Raw genomic sequence first — 24657 nt, forward strand, 5'->3', positions numbered from 1 at the left:
TAACAGGATCCAGTGTTGCTATCTTACATTGCTTTTTGTGATACTTCCTAAAATTTTATTCCAAAGTGATAAACATATATGTTTTAAAATTATAATTGACATTTCACCAATTTGCTATTGGGGGACACCTTAAGGTTGTGAGGGTAAAATAATTAAGGCTAAAATATTAATGATCTTCACATCCTGAAAGTACCTTGTTACATATGTCTCAAAAGAACACAATTTCACTCTACAAGGACTGTGTTCAAAATATTAATTTGTTTAGAGTTTTCTTTAAATTGGGGTCTAGTAATCAGATAATTATTTATACAGTGCCTGGGTTAAAAGCTCTTCCTCCAGGGACTTGCTTAAATCAAAGGATTGATCAAAATACCCATCAACAAAGAGATTTTTGAGTTCCAAGCTAGAAAGAGTCCTGAGGTCTTCAAAGCTCAAAATAACTATTACATAGTTATAGATCTGGAAGAAATGGCATAATATAGCATCAGTGGGAAATGATATAGCTCAAACTATTTTTTGAATCTGATCTCTTTTCTAAAACCACAAGTGTTACATAAGGAAGAATATAAAGCCACATGACTCCCAGTTTGTAATTGGTATCTGCTACCTTCATAAAAGTTGTAATTAGATGTCAGTGTTTCATTATCCTATCATAATTAGGGCAAGGGCTCCTTGGAGACCCAAAGGATTAACTATCAAAATGGGATTAGAAAAGAAACAGAACAGAGACACAACCCATTTTTTTGAGTGCTGAGGGTACAAAGACTCAGAAGAGAAATCAGTGCTTCATTGTCATTTAAACAGGGAAATACTACATCTCTTTAGAAGTGGTTAACTTACAAGAAGACTGTTTAAACAGTATAAATAGAATGTTTAAGCACCTATAGACTTTAACATAACTTATTAACACATATTGCTTTTTCACTAGCATTTTCAGGTTAAAGAATATTACTACTACTAGTTAATGTCTATTGAATACTTTTATTGATCATGACGTTTCTTCTCAGCACTTTGCATGTGCTATCTCCTTTCATCCCCAGAACATTCATACTATTATTATCCTCATTTTACAGATGAGGACACGGATGCACAGAAAATCTAAATAACTTCCCCGAAGTCCCACAACTTATGAGTGGTAGGGATGGGATAAACCCAGATAGTCTCACATTATAACACAATTGGATTGACCCATGCTTAGGGCTCTCAGAGGAGGGTATATATTGGTACAGTGATTGGGATGTATGATCCAGCTGGAACTAGGAAGAGATGAAGATGGAAGGAAAAAATACATGGGCTAAAAAACTGGACATTTTGATGAGTTCAAAGTATGAGTCCTAGTAGTAACTAGCAGTAGGATAGGAAATAAAAGAGATTTTTTACCAGATAGCTGCAGGTTGTATTTAAGATTTCAGTTCAAGTTACAACGAGACCTAAGGTATGGTCACAGAAGTAAGTAGCTGAGATAGAAGAAAGAAGTGAAGGTCCTTAGAGATACAGTTGGCAAAGCAGTGAGAGGCTAAGGTATCCTTTGGGATGTTCATCTGGGAACTTAATTCACCTCAAATTATGTCGATAATTAAGGGCAGCAGAGAAATGCCCTGAGTTATATCCCCAATTCTGTATAAAATGGATGGAGAGATTTCCAGTTTAAGATGCCATATTGAACATATACATTGATCTCTTTGCCTTTGGAAACTCCATTAAGCTGATTGTAAAGGACGAAAAGGATACTGACATGACAATGAAGAGACTGAAGAAGTATCATCAATGGATAAAGCAAAACAGAAATAGCAGCTGCCTGGACCACGCCTAGAAAGGAATCCTTTTGCCTGGCAGAAGCATGAAACAGTTCCATATTTGAGATGGCATTTACCACTGAGGGTAAGAAAGGGAGATGGGGGCTGAAAAAAGAGGACTGTTTGGAAATCCATACATGGACTCTTCACCTCTGGGTGAAAAAAAAAAAAATCTGCAGCTAAGCATCTATCCTAGGAGCATGTATAGGGTCAGTGCACCAAAGTCAATCCAGTCCTCCAGTTTAATGGCTTTCTGACCTTTATCCTTAAACCCACCAATTGTATACCAGGATCTCTCCAGTCTCACCTCATTCTTAATCTGCAACAAAAATAAGAATCAGTAGACAAGAATAATATTTTTAAAAAAGAAAAAAGAAAAAGAATCAAAACCCCAAAACATGAAAGAAAAAACAATTTTTTAAGCAACATGAATAAATTTTGAAAATGACCATAGAGATAATTCTGGGAACAGAGGCCTTTTAAAATGTTTGAATTAGCATTCTCAGTGAGATTCAACAAGATATTGCCACAATTTAGAGACCAAGTTTAAAAAATGTAACATTCGAAAAAACTTCTTATGATAGATAAGTTTATGTGTCAACTTACTGGGATAATAGATAAGTTTATGTGTCAACTTGCCAGGATAAGGAATGCCCAGATAGCAGGTAAAACATTATTTCTGAGTTTATCTTTGAGGGTGTTCCTCGAAGAAATTAGCATTTGAATCAGTATCGAGAAAAGAAGATCAGTCCTTAACAGTGTGGGTGGAAATCTCCCAATCTACTGAAGGTCTAGATTGAACAAAAGGGCAAAGGAAAGATGATTCTCTCTCTGTTCTTGAGCTGGAACATCAATCTTGTCCTGCTCTAAGATCCTGGTTCTCAGACCTTCTGACTCTGAAACTTACACCAGGGCCTTTCCTCACTTTTAACCTCTATAATTGCATAAGGCTACCCATAATAAGTCTCCTCTTATTTACCTATCTAACATCTATCTATCATCTATCTATCTATCTATCTATCTATCTATCTATCTATCTATCTATCTATCTCCCATTAGTTCATTTCTCTGAAGAATCTTGATGAATATGCTCTAAGGTATTGAAAATATGATCACCAAAGTTTATTTAAATCAAAATAGGTTTTGTGAAATAAAATCGAGGAAGCCCCTCAGAACAGAAAGGCAAAGTTGGATAATATAATGGAAAGTTAAGAGACATAAAATATAAACTCAGGAAGTTTGAGGAATAAAGGGCAAAGAAGGCAGAGGGGAAGAGGTTATTACAGGATGAATGCAAGGGAATTTCCCCAAACTGTAGAAGAAAATATTTTTTTCAGGGCCCACAAAATATCCAGCACAAAATATGATAAAAGACTTATACCTAAACACATAATTGTGAAATTCTATGATATTGATTATAAAGATAAAATTTTATATTCTTCCTTAGAAAAAAAAATAAGTATCATGTGAAAGAATCAAGAATTGGACTGACCACACACTTGTCACTGCCAGTCAGATTCTGCAAAACAATGGATCTATTTTTTCAAAGTTCTGAAATAAAATACTAATCAAACTAGAATCTACTTAACTAAGACACTGTTAAACATGAGGACAAAATAAAAGATTTTCAGATGTGTGATAAATCAGAGTTTATACTCCGAGCATTCTTTTGTAGAAAGGAACTCAAGGGTGTATTTCAGCAAAATAAAGAAGTAAAGTACTAGAGCCATCACTCAGAGAGCAAATGACGAGACCAGATGCTAACAACAAACGTTGTGTGACTTCCTATCTCCAGCCACTTCTGAAGTCAGATCTACTTTCTTGAGTAAGTAATTTTTTTCTAAGTTTGTGTTGTTTTTCATACCATTTGGAACCGAGAGTCCTGGTAGTCACAATAATGTTTGGAGATACTAGATGGACTGTAAAAGCAGAGTCTCTAAGTACCTTCTTCGCTGAACAGCATGGTAATTGGTGCCACAGAGAAAGAAATGTGATCCTACCAAACCAGTTAGCTCAAGAGCAATGCTTAAGTAGTCATAGTAATTTAAACTGTTTATTGATTTAAAATTTTTAGAAGTCACTGAGACCTTTATAGTCAGAGAAATTGTCAATCTTAAGAAGTATAAAAGTAAATGTACGTGTAACCACAGTTGGGAAGTGAAAGAGAGTGAAGAAAGGTAGGTAAGGAAGACAGAGGGCAGGAAAGCCCATGTCTTCATCTCCCAAAGCAGATAGTGAAGAGATCTCACCTGTGAAGACCAGAATAAGAATTGGAGGCACACATAACAGTCCCTGCCATGATATCACCAAATGGTGTTGAGAACACATTGTAGGAAGGGAAATACATTCATAGAAATACAGAAGCCACAAGATTTTTAAATGTAATTTCAGAACTTCAAAAATAAGTCTACAAACTCATGTGATGGATATTAGGTCTATTCCTAACTAGTCTTATACTATAGATGAAATTTGTGCTTGGCGTCTTTTTCCCTTTTTAGGAACATTTGCTCCACAGTGCAGTAAAAAAAAAAAAAATAATAAAAATGGGTAAAGGACCAAAGCAGGCAGTTCATGCAGGCAAATCCACACATTCACAAAAGGTGAAAATATAAAATTAAAAATGTTAAATATTTCAAAGTAGGATCATTTTAATTTGAATTATCAGAGATTAAAAAGACTAGAGAACCCTACTGGTAGCAAGGCTGTAGAGAAGCTGGCACTTTCATACTCAGCTGGTGGTAGAAGAAGGACTGAAAACTTTCTGGAGGGAAATTTAGGAGTAAACGTCAAAATTACACATATTTTTTGGTATAGCAAACCTAACTCTAGGAATGTGCTTTAAGGTTAACATGGATAAGTGTACAAAGATGCAAATTCAAGAATATTTTTTGAAACTCTGTTTACAGTATCCAGAAATTAAAACTATTTGAGAATTCATCCAGAGAAAATTAGACAAATAAATTACGTAACACATAAAAATGAAGGATACAGGTCTAAATTGGTTGACATGGAAAATGTCTAAAATCTGTTGCTTAGTATATACAATATGACTTTATTTTTGTGGAGGGGAAGAAGGAAATATTTATGTATCTGTGTACATAGTGGAAACTCTAGAAATACATGTCTCAGAGCCGTGAGGACCAAGGTGGGGCTTGGTGCCATGGTGTGTCCTGGCAGCAGATAAGAAAAGCGGTGCAATGCCTACGGTATATTTATAAATAGTAGTAAATATCACCAAAAGTTGGTCTTCTGTTTATTATCACCATGTCCAGAAATTCTAAACTATTTTCAAGATAGAACACTTTTTCCTGCTGAGGCAGATGACTCTGCTCCTACTGTACCCCTTCCTTGGTGTGCTAATCTATCAGAGGTCAAAAATATGTATCCTAGTGAGAAAATAAAATTAGGTAAGAGGGCGAGCTGATCAAGAAAGTTATAGAACGTATTTCTTTGTGTAAGTAAAAAATACCAGGTCAAGTTTAGGACCTTCCAGTCCTTGCCTGGTCTGCCATGTGGACTTCCTGGACTCCCTGTCCTCCAGTTTGGCCCGTGGCCCATCAGAGGGAGCCTGGGGTCCACTCTCCACAAACCTGCCGGCCATGCCACAAATGCAGCCTTTTTCTTTCATGAGCTGGAATGATTTTTTTAAAAGTCTTATTCTCATGGCAAGTTTGAATTTTAAAAGAGAATCACTAAAAATGCCATGCTTTAATCTAAAGTAATGAATATCTTAACAGTGGTGAATTCAGGCAGCATGGCTGGCTGATGGGAAAGTTATGTAACTATTTCAGGAAGTAGATTTTAAGGCAGTAAAGAGTCTGGGAAAGGAGGAGACAGAAATTTGTGTAGCACATCTTACATCATATCATCATATCATACAGTTACCATGAGTAAGGCCAGGCCTCAGGTTTTCCAGATATAATTGAGATACTATCATAAAAAAATTAACTGGCCCTGACTCAAGGTCTGTGTAGTTTTAAGCCCATACATACATAATGTTTCTTATGTGTCTGGTAGAAGGCCCTGGGAAAGAAAAAGAGAATGATAGGAACATAATATTTATGGATGAAAAAATAATAAAGACATTACCAAAATGGGCTAAGTCCATGCTCAAATGTTACCTTCTAAATTAGGCCCAATTCCCCATTTAAAATCAGCTCCCCTTAGCTTCCCATTTTTCTGATCTTACTTTTTTCCCCCCAATAGATCTTACTACCATCCAACATCTTATAACATTTATTATTTTTATTGCTTATTGCCTCTTTTCCCTGCATGGAGCTCCATGAGGGCAAGTACTTTTGTTTGTTTTGCTCATATATCCCAAGAGCTGAGGAACAATGCTTGGCATAAAATAAGTATTTAATCAGTATTGTTGCCTGAATGAATGAATGAATGAATGAATGTAGGACAGAGAGGATACGGAGCTGTCCTGTGGCCCTCTGTGGCCCAAGCTAGATGACACCAAGAGGGAGCACTTCCAAGTGTGATCAGGAAAGGGTCAAGCTCCTTTTTTTTATTAAACGATTAGATGTTAACCATTATTATCTAAAAATGGTCATTTAATCCTTGTGCTACTGCTTCAGGGTGCCTTTCAAGATAAATTGCAGGTTTTAAAAAAATTGTAATGTGGAGAACTAGTAATAGGAGAGTTTACTGCAGCTATTCAGTTATTTTTCCTGAGAACTGAGGAAAAATTACCAGCTATTTATGAGAAGTATCTGTTTCATGGATTAGTAAAGTGAGAATTAGTTGAACTCCATGTCTACTTCCTTTTGACATTTTAATTAGTGAAATTTGAATTAATGTATAATCGAATAATACTGGGATCCAATGTGATTCTTTTCAGCAATTGGTAGTTTATATAAAAATATACGGTAGTACTAGAATACTATAATTAATTATAATAACAATCATTTGATTAAATTCTGGAAATGCTAGAAATCTCAAAAAATCCTTGTCAGGTTCATGTGCCAAAACTGTGGAACTCTTTTTTTAACAAGTGATTTACCATGCTCTTGGGGGATGACTTGGTATAACATCAATTTTAGTAGCAATGCTAAGCTAATGTAGACAAGGAGTTGTCTGGGGGCCTCTGAGCTCTGCAAAGCCTATGGGGCCATCTGGACCATCAGGCTGCTGAGGGATTGAGCTTTCCCTCCAATTGGCACAAACTCTGATGCAGCAAGTTCTCCCTTTCATGCTGCCTCCTCCTCCAGACTCATCCTCTGGAAGAAAGCGTCACAGGGGAGGGAGTTGTGAAGAAGGATGGAGGAAGCAGTAGGCAGGAGAAAGGAAAGCCGGGGAAGGTGGACTCTCTGGAACGGCACAATCTGTTCAGGCATTAATTTACTGTCCTATTATGTGACTGCCACTACCAAGGGCAGGACTTTGTGTAGCAGACAAGCCCAAGTTTTAAGACAAAGAGGATTTGATCTCCCTACACCCCATCTTTTAAAGTGTTAAAAGACTACCAGACAGGACTAGACTAGCAGTCTAAGGCAGTGAAGAGAGTGTTTTGGGAAAGCAGGGACCCACAGACACCAGCATGGGGTCATAAATATAAAGGCTAGAAGGGTGGAATTTCCCTGAGGAAGAAGAAAGAAAATGAAGGCAATGATTGCATTAAAAGATGAAGCTACTAATGTCAATGGCAGAACTGCTCTGCATCTCTACCCATGCAGATCAACCCTGGAGAGTCAGGAAAAGTAAAGACAAGACAGTACTCTGGTGGTGTCAATACATGTATGGGCTACCATATTGTGCCATTGATATCTTTTTCATTTGGGGATATATTTCTCATGCTTTGACCCAATGCTGTTGCTGAAACTCAATTTTGACCATGCCCTTTACTCAGTTGTCACTTTGATCTTTGGGAAAAATATAGGGAAAGAAAGGCAATGGGAGTGAGGAGACACGAAGAGCCAGAGGGTCAGAGTATGTCCTAGCCTTGTTCGCATGTGGGGAAGTATAAGACATAAAAATGAATCAGAGCCTTGTTCTGCTTTTCCTCCCCTACCTCAAACACTGCTAATGATCTTGCCTTGGTAAAAAAGAGACTACTTTATATTCTCTTTTAAACTGAGTTTCCTGGAAACAGATTTTGAGATGAAGAGATGCAAACAGAGTTAGTTTATTTTTTTGGAAGGAGTAAGGGGGAGTTGCTCTTACAAGAGACACCTGTAGGAAAGTGAAGGAAACAGGATGGGGCAGAATGAAATGCTGAACTGCAGTACAGTGGCAAAGGAGGCCTCCGTCAACCCTTTAGAGACTTCAGGATTTGGACTGTCCCTTCAGAGTTGTCTCAAGTGGAGTAAATGAAACAGACTTATGCCCCTCATCAGTCATTATCTGGCTTCAGGCTACCCTCCAGAGGGCATAGCCTGAGGGAAAGTAGTTCCCCACAGCCTAGGACAATACCCATCAAGAGAGGCAGCTGTGAACTGTCAGCAGCCATATTCATAGCCCCAGGAAGGTGAGTACCTTGACCCTGAAGAGAGAATCTTCACAAAAAATCTGTCTTGGTCCATTCCTCTGCTATAACAAAATACCTGAGACTGGGTAATTTATAAACAATAGCAATTTATTTCTCACAGTTCTAAATGATGCAAAGCCCAAGATTAAAGCATTGGCATTTGGGTGTCTGGTGAGGGCCTTCTTGCCGTGTCTTCATATGACAAAGAGTGGAAGGGCAAAAGGAGCCTAATAGCTCACTCCCATAAGCCTTTTTATAAGGGCATTAATTCCACTCATAAGGACAGAGCCCTCATAGTCTGATCACCTCCTACAGACCCTTCTTAATACTATCACATTGGGTCTTAGGTTCCAACATGTAAATCTTTAGGGGACACACACTTTCAAACCATAGCAGGACCACAGTGTCCATTATGTAGTCTTACGATTAATTGTTTTATGATATAAAGATGGGCGCAACCAGAAAGAGAAGACTTCAAGGAGTTAGGAGAAAAATAAGGGACTTTAAAGCCGGCTAATAACCCTCAAGAAGAAAACTAGGACTTCATATTTAAACAAACTGTGTCTATGTCTTTCTTAAAAAAATGAAATGTCTAGAACTGCACTATCTGGTACAGTAGCCACTAGCCACATGTATCTATTGAACACTTGAAATGTGGCATGTACAAATTGAGATGTGCTATAAGTGTAAAATAGCACATCACAACAATTTTTAAAGACTTAGTAGGAAAAAAAGTGAACTATCTTTTTAATAATTTTTATATTGGTAGCATGTCTATAATATTTTGACTATATTGAATTAAATGAGTTATTAAATTTAATTTTACCTACTTCTTGTGACTTTTTAAAATGTAGCTATTAAAAAATTTAAATTGGTTATGTGTATCCCACCATAGTTTTATTGGACAGAGCTTGTCCAGGATAATCTTAAAGTCTGATAAAGTTGTTATCTCAGACCACAGACTATAGCAGAGTAAAAATGGAAAAAGCAACATAATGGACATTCTCGTTACACAACATTCTCAGTAACACATTTCCCTGGCCTTTCTAAATTGGTAACCTTTTGGGCTCCTCATTTGGCTATTGAGAGGCTGTATTAGCTTAAGCTGCCATGCAAAATGCCAAAGACTGGGTGGCCTGAACAACAGAAATTAATTTTCTCCTCACAGTTCTGGAGACTGTAAGTCTAAGATCAGGGTGTCAGCATGGTCAGGTTCTGGTGAGGGCTCTCTTCCTGGCCTGCAGATGGCCACCTTCCTACTATATAATCACAAGGCAGAAGGATGGGGGAGCAGGAGGAGCTCTCTTGTTTCTTCTTTTGCAAGGGCACTAATCCCAACATAAGGGCCACACCTCATTACCTCATCTAAACCTAATTAACTCTCAAAGGACCCATCTCCAAATACCATCACAGTGGGAATCAAGACTTCAGTATATGAATTTGGAGTTCATAAAAAAAATTCAGTTCAAAACAGAGACCAAGATAGCACCTAGGTCATGCCACTAGTTTGCCCCCATTGATAGAGCGGCAGTGAACATAGTAAGTACTCAGGACTCATTATGTCACTCTTCTAGGGAACCAGAATCTCTGGGAAGTAAAAAGGTTTGCTCTATTCCTATTCAAAAGAGATTCTGACTTGCTTTAAACATTTTCCTCAGGACAAGAGAATTATATCTGCCATGGCTCAGTGTGGATAGACTATGAAACAGCTGGAGCCCAGTGAGCAAGTTTTTGGGTACAATAAAATAGTTATTCCATATGCCAGGAATATGACTACATTTGGCACTAGTTGATGACCAAGCAGAACTATGAGTCATATTTAGGGCAAAAATAAGGTGATGCAAATAAATTACTTGCATTTGTTTCTATCACCAACTGTGCTATACTTTCATATTTATTTTATTTATTGCCATCAATGTCATGCTAGCCTCCTTTCCCCAGCTCATGATTTTATTTGAACGTCATCCAGAACCACTCATTCCTCCCATTCCCCCTCCCACTGCCAATGACCAAATCCAGATTTTTGTTAACCTCAGCTAGAATGACTGCAACCAGATTTTTCCTTGATCTTTTTCCTTCCACTTTTTTTCTTCAATCTTTGATTTAGCCTGTTAACTCCTTGTAGGTCATCTTTTCTAAAACATGCCATTTTCCTGCTCAACAATAACTTCATATTGGTTACCAATCAAACCCAGATACAGTACAGCATTCTAGTACACAAGCAAAAATGTGTTAGGCTTTCTTCTTCTTTCTTGTTCTTTCTCTTTTTGGAAAACACTTCTTACTCCTTTCCTATCTTTAAATTATATTAAATATGGATCTAACACCTCATCATTTGAATTATTTATTTATTCTAATTCAGAATCTTTTCTAAAATAATCTAGAACTTCTCTTGATTGATCCCTGACTTTTATAAACTCTACAGTGCCTATAATTTGTATACCATGTTGTTGTTGTATGCCTATATTTTTTCTAATAATTTTATACCTATAATCATTGGACTCTCAACCAATTTGTTAACTCTCCCAGGTCAGAGATTACATTTTATATCTCAAATCAGAAAAGGAAATTAATATTTGTTGAATGCCTCCTCTGTGCCAGTAACTGTAAAACGTTCAACATTTGTTATTCAGAATTCTCTGAGTCCACGTTTTTGTGTGTGTGCATGCTCTCCCTTCATCATTTCCACATTGCCCTGCCAGACAGCCCTGACTACTCATGCCAAATAACACCAAACCAAGTAAGTAGCAAGTTTACTAGTGTTTTAGGACAATGATGCTGGAATTTCCACTAGTTATTTCTTCTACTTGGGTTCCAGACTCCTGCCTGTTCCAAGGACTTTGTCTTTTTTCAACATTTTCTTGCTTCCTTTCTATCTCCTTCTAAATGATCCTGTTTTGTGCAAAACAGGTAAGCTATTTCTTTGATTCATTCAGAGTAGAGTCACAACAAGGTCTCATCTTAAAAAATAAATTCACCTGTTAGGGGGTTTCTAAAGCAAAGACAGTTTCTCTTTCTGTCTCTCTCTTTCTCTCTCTAAAACAAAGGCAGTTTAGTTTTTTTCAAGCTATAATTTTTTTTATTTACTATGCAAACATTTTCTCATTTAATCCTCCCAACAATCCATTTCACAGCAGCTAGTGATACACATCTAATGCTTACTATGCACCAGGCACTGTTCTAAGTGCATTATTCATATTATTTCATTTAACCTGCACTATAAATACAAGACACAGGTATTGTTATTATTCACATTTTACAGATTTTGAGTGAAGATAAGCACTTTGTCTAAGAGTAAGCGAAAGAGCTGGAATAAAAACCTAGGCAGTCTGATTCCAGAGCCCAAACCCTTGATGTTGCTGTCCCGGCCCACAGAGAAGGAAGCAGACATAAGAGATTAAGTGATCTTCTGTGGTCACTCAGATGGTGACTAATGTTACTGAAGTCCTTGCTCTGGCTGCCAGGGTCTCGTGTTCCATTCTTTGCTTTATTAGGGAAAGCATTATTGTCCTTCCCTTGTCGCCCTCACTTGGCTTCCCCAACAGGTACTTAATGTAACTTAATTGTGTATATTAAATTCATGGAGATCTGAAGGGGAGGTCAGTACTTTTATAAGACTTACCCTCAATTTCTCCTTTTGTTTGATTTCCTCATATCCTGTCTATCAACAAATTTGCCACCAGTATGCCTCTTTTCTAGTCCATTCCATCACTATCACCCTATTCCACACAATAGACTTGCCTAGTACCATCTAACTGCTCTCTTGGCTTCTATTTTGTCCCTTTCAACCAATTTGTCAGAGTAACTGGAGTGTATATCAGTTCTTGTCACTCTCTGGATGAAAATCTCCACCGGCTTCTGATTATCCTCAGAGTGAAATCCAGCTCTAGACAGTGGCCAACGGGGCCCTGTGTGAGCTGGCTCTGCCCTTTTTTCCAACCTCATTTTAGGTCATTCTCGTTACTCATCACTCTTCAACCACCCTGGCCCTGTTGCAGTTCCTTGAACATTCCAGGTTTTCTTCACGTGGGACTCAGCCTATGCAGTTGTTTTTGTCTGGGAAACATCTTCCCTCCACCCTTTAAGGTGGTCCTTTTCTTGTTTTCCTCTTCTTGTTTTCCAAGTCACCCTCTAAAATGTCACCTCCATTCCGAGTCCTCCCTTAACCTTTATATTCGTTACATGCCATCTCTGTTTCTTGTGTAATAGATGGATAAATAAATGGTGAGTAGATCCACTGGAGAATGAGCATATAAAATAGATGATATTGAACAGATAAATAAGTGCAATGACTACTAGATCCATTGGAGACATAAAGCAAAAGTACGTACAATGACTAGAAAACAAGTCTAAGGTAATATGTAAAAAATGTTTGTCAGTGTGTACAGTTTAAAAGCATGATGTGTGAGGGAAGCTAAAATAAAAGAGAGAAGATTAACATGGGGCTTACTCAGAGATGATTTATTGGAGGTTGGGAGACTTTGTTGTGAAATACTGCATGGTTTTGGACTGGAGGAAATTTTTATGCATAGAGGGAAACTGTAAGAAATCTAATTTGATAGGATCAGAGAGGTTATGCTGGAAGGTAATAATAATAACAATGTGGGGTCAATTTTTGATGGACACAAAAAGTGACATGTTCATATAGCAATTGTAAATTTATGTTAGTAATTGATTTTTTTTTTGACGGAGTCTCTCCCTGTCACCAGGTTGGAGTACAGTGGCACGATCTCGGCTCACTGCAACCTCCATCTCCCAGGTTCAAGTGATTCTCCTGCCTCAGCTTCCCGAGTAGCTGGGACTACAGGCATGGACCACCATGCCCAGCTAATTTTTGTATTTTTAGTAGAGACGGAGTTTCACCATGTTGGCCAGGATGGTCTCTGTCTCTTGACCTCGTGATCTGCCTGCCTCAGCCTCCCAAAGTGCTGGGATTATAGCCGTGAGCCACCACGTCCGGCCTAGTGATTGATTTTTTTTTTAAAGTGTGGTAGAAATTTCGCAGTCTAATACTGTCATTGTTGCTCAAAAGATTTTTGAATATTTCCTATGAAATGGCCCAGAGAGTATGATACGCATTTTTTTCTTCAATTTTTTTCTCATTTATTTCCTCTAGCAAATTTCTGCTCTTTTGCATTAATGTCATTTTTGAAAATAGACAAAAGTTATATAGAGCCAAACCCAGTGAATGAAATGGTGATATGCTATTACTCATATCTAGGGTCAAATGTAATACCTCACTCTAATTATATTAATATCTTTATTTATATCTAGCTAGTTTTCCATCTATCTGCCTTTGTATCTAGCTATCTATTCAATATGTTAATCTATTTAATATGTCAATAGTGTGCTCAGAAGGGCTTACAACTGAAGACATTCCAAGACTTAGTGACGAAGTTCAGCGTAACTGGAATTTGAATACACCTCCCAAGGGGGAAAAAATTTCATTTACAAATATGGGTTCTGGTGCTTTCTTAAAAAATAAAAATTAAAAAAAACCTCTTCCTGCTTTTTTTAAGCTCCATTTTTTACTTAGCTCATAAGATTCTAAACACCTGTATTGCATGTAAATAGGCAGATTTTATAAAAAGAAAAGTGTCATTTTAAAGAATTGGCTACATTGGTCAAGTCAGAGCTCCCTAAGGGATTTCTGTCCTCAAAGTCACAATACAGTGATTCTTTATAAGAGACGCAATGCTTGCTTTGGGATTCTAAAGGGAACATTAATATGTCTCGTGAAAATAAGGAATCCTTAAATGAATAATTTGTGTACAACACTACAGATAGTGCCTGGCACATATGGTATATTTAGTAAAAATTGGTTCCTTTTCCACTAATCATGGTTTGAGAATTCAATATCCTCTATAGTTTTATTTTACCTTTTTTTTTTTTTTTTTTTGAGACGGAGTCTCGCTCTGTCACCCAGGCTGGAGTGCAGTGGCCGGATCTCAGCTCACTGCAAGCTCCGCCTCCCGGGTTCACGCCATTCTCCTGCCTCAGCCTCCCGAGTAGCTGGGACTACAGGCGCCCGCCACCTCGCCCGGCTAAGTTTTTTTTGTATTTTTAGTAGAGACGGGGTTTCACTGTGTTACCCAGGATGGTCTCGATCTCCTGACCTCGTGATCCGCCCGTCTCGGCCTCCCAAAGTGCTGGGATTACAGGCTTGAGTCACCGAGCCCGGCCTTATTTTACCTTTATCAGTGGTAACCTGCATGTTTTGAACAGGAGCAGGTACAGATGTTTGGTAACAGGGGGGCCAGGGGAGGGAGAGCGTCCAGGTAAGTGGCTAATACCTGGCCTGAGAGGTGCCAGCAGAGTTGCTGGGCTTAATACCTAGGTGATGGGTTGATAGGTGCAGCAGACCACCATGGCACACGTTTACCTATGTAACAAACCTGCACATCCCACACATGTATCCTGGAACTTAAAAAAAAAATTAAATACAATTTTTAAAAAACAAGAAGTTCAGTAACATTGTCTTTTATAGGAGATAGAAATTTTTGTTTCCATTACTAGTATTGCAAAAGGGGTGTTTGGATTGAGAAAATTAAACTATCTTGTTATAAAATCCATTCTGTGATGTTTCTAAATTATTCGGTTAGAGAATTGGTCAGATGTGCTTGAGTCATTTCCTGTGTGAAATTGAATGCTCATACATAAGAGCAATTGGCTCTTTGGAAATTATAACTTCTTATGAAGTAATTCTCATATTTCGTTAGTTATGATTGAATCAGTCTGAGTCCAGTCTGAAGGGAGAAACCACATAGTAACATGAACAGATAAAGTTTGATATAAATAATTATGAACTATATCGGTATTGAAGTAACAGAGGATTACCTAATAAGAAGTAAAAATAATTATAAAGGACATAGAAATAGCAGATATATGAAGCAGCCACCACCGTTAGACCTTAGAGAGAGCATGCAAGGCTGAAATCAAGGCGTTACTGGAGAAGGCAGTTATGGGTGTGGGTCACTGAATGGTGGAGAAGTTGCTGTGGTGCCAATGGAACTTGCTGGAAATGTTCCCCCTAGGGTGCTAGGGAAAGCTGTTCATAAGAGGTGTCACTTGAGGCACTCCACACAAAACTGCCTGAGAGGTGCCAGCAGAGTTGCTGGCCACTGAACACTGTTGGCTGCAGTGCACTGTAAGACCTTGCTGCTGGAGAAAGCCACATAGACTACAGGAACTGGATGCTAGAGAAGCCACCCACACTGCAGGAGCTGGCTAAGCAAGCACACAAGAAGCAGGAAGCAAAACCCAACCCTTTTTCCTGCAATGTCTCTCCAGTCCCTCCCACTTGCAAAGCCTAATATCTTGCCAGGAGGCAAAGAAAAAATATTTAAAGGGCCCAGATGCATTTTCAGAGACGTGACAAAAAAGTTGAATTTGGAGATAAAAGTCAACAAATTGATAACTGGCACTGTTGTTTTCTGATATTGTAGGGACTAAAAATATTAATATGAATATTCACAGAAATTCCCCCTCCCCCATTCCCATTTCTAAGATATAAAAACCATTTGTGGTTCAGGCATCCATCAAGTCTGGGACACTGAACAGAGTGAGGCAAAGAAATAAACATAGTAAAACCATATTGATTTACATTATGAAGGAAGCAATCAGGGAGACTTTGGGAGAAGGGGCCAGGGAGATAAACAGCTACACATGATGATTTTAGGAACATAATTTTAAGGAGAAGTACACTAAGAAGTAGTGTTCATGCTATACTAAATGGTTCTTTGGGAAATACAGAGTTAAAATAATTTTTTAAAATATTGTATAATATATAATTTTTCTTTGGAACTTTTTCATTTGCATATCAGGAATAAACCTTTAAGTTGGTTTTATATTAATTTAGACACTGGTGTTGAGTTTCTTCTAAATACAACTCCCTGCTGAGAGAAACCACGAAGAGGCCCAGCTTCAATTGGGTTACACTGATCACAACATTTTAAAGCATTGCAGATCTACTTGAAGATGAGATTGGAAAGTGCTGAGCCTTATTTATTAATTCATAACTTTTAAATCCAAGTTAAAGCCCAGATGGTAGATGGGGCTATGGGAAGAAGACCATTTTTGGAAAGTAACACTTATGTGTATATATTGATGATATGTATCTTTTTGTTATGTCCATAGAAGATCTGGACGTTAAATCATCCCCCGGCTACACTGAATAGCATATTCATAGCAACAATGTTTCATTACAGATACTACTTACTTTTTTGGGATGAGTCTTTTGAGCTAACCATTGATGAAAGGGAGAGGACTTCAATCTTGTTTATATCCTACTTAAATGTTAAACATAGATCTAAAATTCACTATTAGTATGCTATACCGTTACCCTATCCACACAGTAGACTTGCCTAGTGTCATCTAACTGCTCTTTTTGCTTCTATTTTGTACTACTGCAACTTATGTAGACTGTTTTTGAGGTGTCAACAAATATCAGATTTTTTCATCTATGTTTTTCATAGTAGTAGCTGAGGCTACTACAATTGCTGGTATTCTTCGGGCAACTCCTGCTCCTATATTCTATACATTAATTCCTATGAGGTGACAACAACTAAACATGCTCCATGAAATATCCAAATTTTCATTAGAGTCCCTCAAGGTTGATATTATTATAGTTCCCTATGGTCTCAGAGAGATTAAGTGGCTTGCCCAATCACAAAGCCAGTGAGGATCCAAACCCAAGTTTGTCTCACTCTGTGCTGTCCCTATAAAAAGGCTGTCCCTATAAAATATATAAAATCATCTATCTAGTAAGACTAAGTAGAAATGCACAAACTGAAGAATGCAGAAGAAATTTCAAATAAACTTCATAAGTCTTAGAAGGAAAAAACTAATTTTCTTATTTCTTTATTGTTATGACTCACATAATTGTTAGCCAGATTTTGGGAGTGAGCGTTTTATCACGCTCAGGAGGAGGGAGAGATACCTTCCATACATTTCTCTCCATTCCAGTTTAGAAAATGTGAACGTGCTAGATTCTGGGAAGTGACATTTGGGTTTTGTGTTTGAAGACCATAAAGGGTATCTGCTGAAGAGTTGGCAAAGAACAACTTCTAACCACGTGCAGAGGCACTCATTTGAGAAAGGATAAGGGAGACGAGAAAAGACTATAGCAAGAGCATTTGGTAGAATGTATCAATAATACCCAATAAGCAATTTATTTTGGAGTCGGACAATGCTAATATTTTATCACTCTCTATTATTCTTCCCCATTGGCACATATGTGTGTTTGAGTCTCTTAAATCTTAAAAGCAACAATGATAAGAGAAACTCCAACCCTCTTTGGCTTTATGGTCAACTGAATTGAAAACACCAGAATTCTTTTCTCTAAGGCATACCACTCTGCTATAGGGACTATTAGACTGCAGAGAGGAATCTATAGCATTATGCACTTTCACAATTACTTGTGACATGCACTAATTAATCATCCTTTGGAAAATCGTATCTTATTTATGTTTGTGTTGCCATAATCAATGCCTTACATTCAAGATATTTACATAAACTCTAAGTTGCTGTATTTTAATTTCATGTGGTCTGAAATATTATGCTTTATATTTCTTATCAACCAGGTCTGTCAATAATCTGTTGGTTTGAAAATACTTGTTCTATAATTTCCTGGCACTTGTGGGCCTTTCGAAACTGCCCTAAGACACGTGACTCCAGACAGGGTACCTGTTCTGTGAGATCCTTACAATGCCTTGTAACATACATGAGCTACATTTCAATATATATTATACTGAGCAGGTATTTAGCCTCGGTTGATATTACTACAAGTAATATCAAGGTCTTAATGAATGGACAAGCTCTTAAACTGAAAGCAGGAAGTGAGCCAGAAGCATGGAACTATGAGGATGCTATAGTTGTAAGGGTCCTTTGATATTATCTAATCCAATCTCTCATTTTCCAGGGGAGAGAATGCTGCGAACTAAGGTTGTTCAAAGTTACCCACCGGTTGAAGGTGGTCTTTTCTTTGGTTTTATTTTGTGAGGCAGAGTCTCCCTCTTTCGCCCAGGCTGGAGTGCGGTGGCACGATCTTGGCTCACCACCATCTCCGCCTCCTAGGTTCAAGCGATTCTCCTGCCTCAGCCTCCTGATTAGCTGGGTTTACAGGTGCCTGCTACCACTAATTTTTGTATTTTAGTAGAGATGGCTTTTCACCATGTTGGCCAGCTGATGTTGAACTCCCAACTTCAAGTGATCCATTGTCTCGGCCTCCCCAAGTGTTGGGATTCTAGGCGTGAGCCTCTGGGCCTGGCCGAAAGTCTTATGGAAACTAAAACTCAGGCATTCTCACAGGCTGATGTCTAACATATTCTGTAAGTGACCCTAAAATATCACGAGTATTGAACTGTTCAGTGACAATCAGCTGAAATGCTACAATAATCATCATTATTTTTTGAATGAAACATATGCACCATAGTTCAAGTTTTCAGGTACCATCACATATTAAGTTTCACACTATTTGAAACATGTATTTTAAAACTTTGAAGTAGAAATAACACTTTTTTAATTGAAAAAAGTTACTGAAAAACATAGATGAAAAAACCTGATATTTGTTGACACCTCAAAAACAGTCTACATATGTTACAGTAGTACATTTAGCTATTTTATGCATTTGGTTTCTTGCATAGTTTCCAAAACATTCTAGAAGACAGCAATACTTTAAATGGAGTCAGCTGGAGTTTTAAAAAGTATTTTAAGAAAACTATCAATTATGTGTGTCTTCTTTTGTCCTCCTGTATACCCAAGAGATCTCATTGGTTAATATTGATCTCTGCTTAGGCATTATCAAGGAAAGATTCAAAACTACTGTAATATCAACTCAATTAATCCATCAAAGCTTCAGAAGAATGTTCTTTTCACACCCTCCAACATTTTGTTTCTCCTTAGTCACAGGAGGTAACTGTTCCCTTGGAGCAAGCCATCTGTGAGACTTGCTAAGTTTTGGTTAAAATGGTCAATTGTGGCTTCTGTCTGAATCATGCGGCTCTTCCTTGTCAAAAGAGGCTGATTTTCTACTGGGAGAATTGTCCGCAGTGTTCTGGGAGGGGCAGAGGCAGACATTTTTCTCTTTATTCTCTAATAACACTCAGCATCTACTCCCTGCTAACTCCAGTGTGAATCCTAGAGTGGGAGGTGAATGGCTGTCCAGGGACACGAGTAATCTTGTTGGCATTAATGGTCAGCCTGAATTTAGCCACTACTCTGTCGTTAGGTAGTTCTGCAGCATAGTGCTATGTTCGTGGAAGGGAAGATCTAGGAAGGAAGCCTTAAGCTACTTGATGCTGCTTCTTAACCGGTCTTTGATGGTATTTCATAGTTTTTAAAGTGCTTTCCTATGATATCATTTAGTTGCAAAGACTGGGCAAGTGATGTAGGAGGCAAAGCTCTAAGATGGTCTCCACGATTTCCACTGGCTGGGGTGACTCCCTGAATAATCCCCTTGCGGTGAGTGTAAGCAGAACCTACAGATATGATGAGACAGTCACTTCTATGTTTACAGTTAACCTATCTAAGACTCTATCTGAGCAGACTTGAAAGAGAGATTCTTCTTCTGACCCTGAAGAAGCAAATATCTGTGCTGGGAAAGAGCCTTGAGCATGCTGTGTGGTAGGGGCATTGCTGGAGCTGAGAGCGATCCCCAATGGACAGACAGCAAAACAGCCATCCTAGTCAGACAGCTGCAAGGAAACAAACTCTGCCAAAACTCTGAATGAACTTGGAAGTGGATTCTTTCCCCAGTGCCTCTAGATGAGAACACAGTCTGGCTGACACCTCAATTTCAATTTTGTGAGACCCTGAGCAGAGAACCCTGCCCTTCTGACCAACAGGATATGTGTTATAATTAATGAGTGTTGTTTTAAGCCACTACATTTGTGGCAACTGGTTATAAAGCAATACAAAATTAATAAAAAGCAAAACCACGGAATGTTATGACCATTTCATCAATAAGGAGACTGGTTCCGAAAGATGAACTGATTTTCCTAATTGTATTCTGAAAATTAGTGACAGACCTGAGACTGATACCTTGAATTTTCATTTGTACTTCAGCATTCTTTCCACAGGACTGTAATGCTCTACACTAATGAGAATTATTGGGAGATTTTCCTTACCCCTGCCCACCAACAAGATGGATCATGCATAATATATTGTGTTCTTAAAAAGTTCAATGCAGAGTAAAACAATCATTTTATTGATTCTTATGTCAGTTCTGTAGCATAATGAATACGTTAATCATAATCTTATTAAATGTTTAACTGATAGTATTTTAAAAGAATCTTGAGTCAAGTGTTAATCCTCATCACTAAATAAACAGCATTCCGAATAGTCAAGATTGGGAAATGTGATAGGTAATTCAACCCACTTTTTGTATTGTTTCTTTGTTGAATTATTTTTGAAAACCACTACAAAATTCCTTATTTTGAGACAAGGCAAATCTAAGCCTTTGTGCACCATCATTGTTCCCCAAGCCTGAAAAACAAAAGAGAGAGCAAGAGGAAAATTAAATGCACATGCAATTAAACATTCCTTTTGGCTAAAGTAAAATCAGGCCCACAGCAATTTACTCACCTGGCCACATTTGCAGATGATTTCACCGTTTGTTTGATAGTCAGCACACTTCTTTTGCAGGGCTTTATTTTCTCTTACAATGTAAAGTTCCCTGTAAGTATCAAAGGGAAAGAATCATCACAGAGAACTGACAAAATACCAATGTGTAGTTCATGGGTTTTTGGACCTGGAGCTCAACCACATGCCTGCAGTATACATGGCATTCCTTCCTTCCCTCCTGCTTGCCAGGCTTGTTATGGCAACTAAGGCAATGCTTCTCTTCTACACATACCTCTCAAGGGGCATGTTGCCTTTTGTAACTTCTTTCAAGTCTGTTGGTTATATTAACTTGACTTTAGTTGTTCAAAAATTTGAGAACAAATGATGAGCATACAAAAATACATGCCTTGGATCAAAATGGCTTTGGTTCTTACACTTCTCTTTTCCTGCACCAGTGCAGTTTATTTAAAACATAGACATTTAAAATAGGAATATAATTGAGAGGCTAAAGGAGAGGAAGTTGTAAAATAAATGATTCTCATTTGCACTATTTTGAAAGAACATTTACAATGCAACCTGCCTCACCCCTTGTGGAAAAATTTAAAGATAGGTCTTTCTGGACTCACTTGAATTCTGGGGTCATATTGACATGATGCATTTTCTCAATTACGTGGATATCTTCCCCAGAACAGGCTAGCACGCTGCAGTTTTTGCAAAGGAAAGTTATTAGTGATGGGTTATTCTTGTAATGCTTGGCAATACTTCTCTTGGTTTTCATTTTCTTTTCCATTATACTTTGCATCTGTAATTCCAAAATCTGGACAGAGAAAGGAATAGTTAGTGGTTTCAGGTTTGTTTTCTTTTCTCAGTTTCATAGAAGTAAGTCTCCTGAAATTTGGAGGTCTTAGTTGTGAAAATATACAGTTAGCTCATGGTCTAGGAAATGAAAATAATGAGGTAATAACCCTCCCCGCAAAGAACTTGGTACATAATCATCTCCTGTAACCATGAAAATATGCAATCTTTAGGTATTCAAAAAGTAGCCCATTCCATTTCAGAAAAGTTCTATTGTGAGAAAGTCCTTAGCAATATTCAACAAAAATTCTCTGTGTAGCCTACCCATTTGTTTTATTTATTTATTTATTTATTTATTTAGATGGAGTCTTGCTCTGCTGCCCAGGCTGGATTGTGGTGGTACTATCTTGGGTCACTGCAACCTCCATCTCCTGGGTTCAAGCGATTCTTCTGCCTTAGCCTCCCGAGTAGCTTGGATTCCAGGCACCTGCCACCATGCTCAGCTAATTTTTGTATTTTTAGTAGAGATGGAATTTTGCCATGTTGCCCAGGCTGGTCTCAAACTCTTGATCTCAGTGATCCACCTGCCTCAGCCTGCCAAAGTGCTGGGATTACAGGCGTGAGCCACTGCACCGGCCTACCCATTTGCTTTAATTCTGTTCCATAAAATAGGTCTAAACTTCCTCCCACATGGAATCTCTTTACTAAACACTGTTATCACATTACCAACGTCTTCTCTAATCTATGCTAAGCACCTAAATTCCTTTAATCTTTTTTCATCCTTTACAATTTTCAGACCCTTCACCATCTTAATCAGTCTACTGTTTACACATTTGTGGCAGAAACTGCTAGTTTTGCCCTCAGTGTCCATTTTCCCTAACAGAGTCATAATTTTATTCTGGGTGGAAATACGCTAGCTAAATGACTACATTTCCAAACCAGCAGTCATTGACATGTAAAAAGCTGTTGAGTGGAATTTTCAGAAAATCTTCTCAAAAAGTAGATAGCTGGCATGTGTACCTTTCGCTCTTTCCATTTTCTTCTTACTTCCTGCCTAGAATGAGGATGTGGCAGCTGAAATTCTAAAAGCCATCTTCGACCATGAGAATGAAAGCCCAATGCTATAATGGCATAAAAGAGAGAGAAAAGGCCTGGATTCCTCATAACATCATGGAGCCAATACTGCCTAGATTCCTTATGTGAGAGAATATGCCCATAAACATCTTTATTCTAGGCTCTGTGACTAGCAGCAGCACTTATTTTATAACAGAAATAATCTAGTTTATGTAACATATGAAAGTTGACATAGGGACTGACCAGTGTTTATACTAACACAACTTCATGGTAGAAAAATCTGGTTCTTGAATAATTTACCTCCAAACTGACCTCTCATAGATGAAATATTTATATTAAATTATGGAGGAAGTAATTGTTTTCTTTAAGACCGAGGGGAAATTTTCAGTAGAAGTAAGTCATCAGTGCAGATGAACGAAGCCCATCTCTTTGGCTCCTAACTCTACATTTTAGATCTCCCTTCAAGGCAGCCACATATAGCATAGAAAAGAGAATAAGACCTTGCAAGCAAGCTCGGAGGCTATATAATAGGTTAATCAGAAAAGTACCAAGATGAATTTTCCATGTAAATTATAGAAAAATACATTGAAATATTTTTCCCTAAAAGTTAAAATAGGTTACTTTTATAAGACATTTACAGTTCAGTGAGCTGATAAGGTAATTATAGGATCACATACATGTGGGAATTAAGAAATGTGTATGAATGAGTCAGAAAAAAATAAAGCCAAGGTAAGTGTATGGATTTGTAATCAGGACATCAGAAGCTAAAAGACTAACTCTAAAATAGCAAAGGAATTTGAAGTAACTAGAGGGGCAAACAAACAAACAAAATAACTCATAATAAATATACACGAGGCAGAGCTACAATCAGCCTAAGTCCAAATAGAGTGTAATAATGTAGCAAAAATTGAATCAATGCTAGAGAAAAACATTTATGATGATCAACTTGCTCCTATAAGTCTGATTTAATTTTAAGAAGCTCTGTTATGTATAAACTGTGTTTATGACATGGAAAAAATATTTCATCTTATCTGTCAATTCTCATTATTCATTAGTGGTTGCCTGAAGATTGTGTTGAGAAGGATGCTCAAATTAGAAGAAAGTAAACATCTTCCCAGTAGCAATGTTTTCTACAGGCTTTGAACAGGTTACTGGTGGCGTGTACCCCTCCTTCCCCATTGCCACTCCTACTTTCAGTTCATCTACCCGAAGTCGTTTTAGGAGGGCAGGTTTCTTGGCCAAAGGAGACCTAAAAATATAGTCCATTCTGGGGCCTCCAAAGGGACAGTGTCTTACTCTAAAGAATGTCTGGAAGAGTTTAACCCTTAAACTCCAGAGATTGTCCTAGTGTGGACCCCCAAACAACTACTCTTAAAATATCAGTCTTTGTAAACATCTACTTGATTAATTCTCCTAGGATATTAACTGGGAGGCAGTAACTTTCCAGTGGCATAATTTGGTGACAAAAGTTTGATTTGATACTCTAAAATGTTTGCTTTGCCTTGTATTTAAAGCAGTTTTAAAATAAAGGTTTGTGCAGAAACCTGGTCAGGAAACCTTGGAGTTGGTAATAGCAATGCACACCAATTTGAAAGCATTCCTTTAGTGAAACTCTATTTAAGGTAGAGCCAATTCCAATGTTAAGAAACTAACATTCACACCCATATGCAAGGGTGTGAATTTTCTTCTAAATGGATTGTTTGCTATTATAGTAGTTACAGTCTTTAATTCAGTGGTATGGGGGATTTCCTGAAATACTATAGAAATACATTCTTTCTTCACTGCATTCCTTTGCACAACTCAAATAACTGTGCGTTAGTAAATTGAGATGTAGCTATATGACATATTCTGTATTTTCTTTTCATTCAGATGCAGCTTCAGTGTCACTCCTTCTAAGAGACCTTCCTCAACCACCCAGTTGAAAGTATCCATCTAGTCTATGCAGCCATAAAAAAGGAT

General features: G+C 37.8%; 1 protein-coding gene and 1 long non-coding RNA gene across 2 annotated transcripts in view; one reads left to right on the forward strand and one right to left on the reverse strand.

Annotated features, from left to right (window-relative positions):
• The first annotated feature begins 1705 nt into the window (after nucleotides 1-1705).
• LOC123568041 (uncharacterized) lies at nucleotides 1706-24615 on the forward strand. Its single transcript, XR_006691250.3, has 3 exons — nucleotides 1706-1881; nucleotides 3472-3621; nucleotides 24568-24615. It is a non-coding gene; the product is annotated as an uncharacterized lncRNA (long non-coding RNA).
• IFIH1 (interferon induced with helicase C domain 1) overlaps nucleotides 20451-24657 on the reverse strand; it is a 51703-nt gene continuing 47496 nt past the window's right edge. Inside the window, exons 14-16 of the mRNA XM_005573322.5 lie at nucleotides 21456-21646; nucleotides 20851-20941; nucleotides 20451-20751 (exon numbers count right to left, since the gene is read on the reverse strand). Of these exons, the coding sequence (XP_005573379.1) occupies nucleotides 20572-20751; nucleotides 20851-20941; nucleotides 21456-21646 (462 nt within the window). The 3' untranslated portion in view covers nucleotides 20451-20571. The remainder of the gene's footprint in view (nucleotides 20752-20850; nucleotides 20942-21455; nucleotides 21647-24657) is intronic.

The sequence above is a fragment of the Macaca fascicularis genome, chromosome 12, assembly GCF_037993035.2.
Source record: "Macaca fascicularis isolate 582-1 chromosome 12, T2T-MFA8v1.1".
Lineage (NCBI taxonomy): Eukaryota > Metazoa > Chordata > Mammalia > Primates > Cercopithecidae > Macaca > Macaca fascicularis.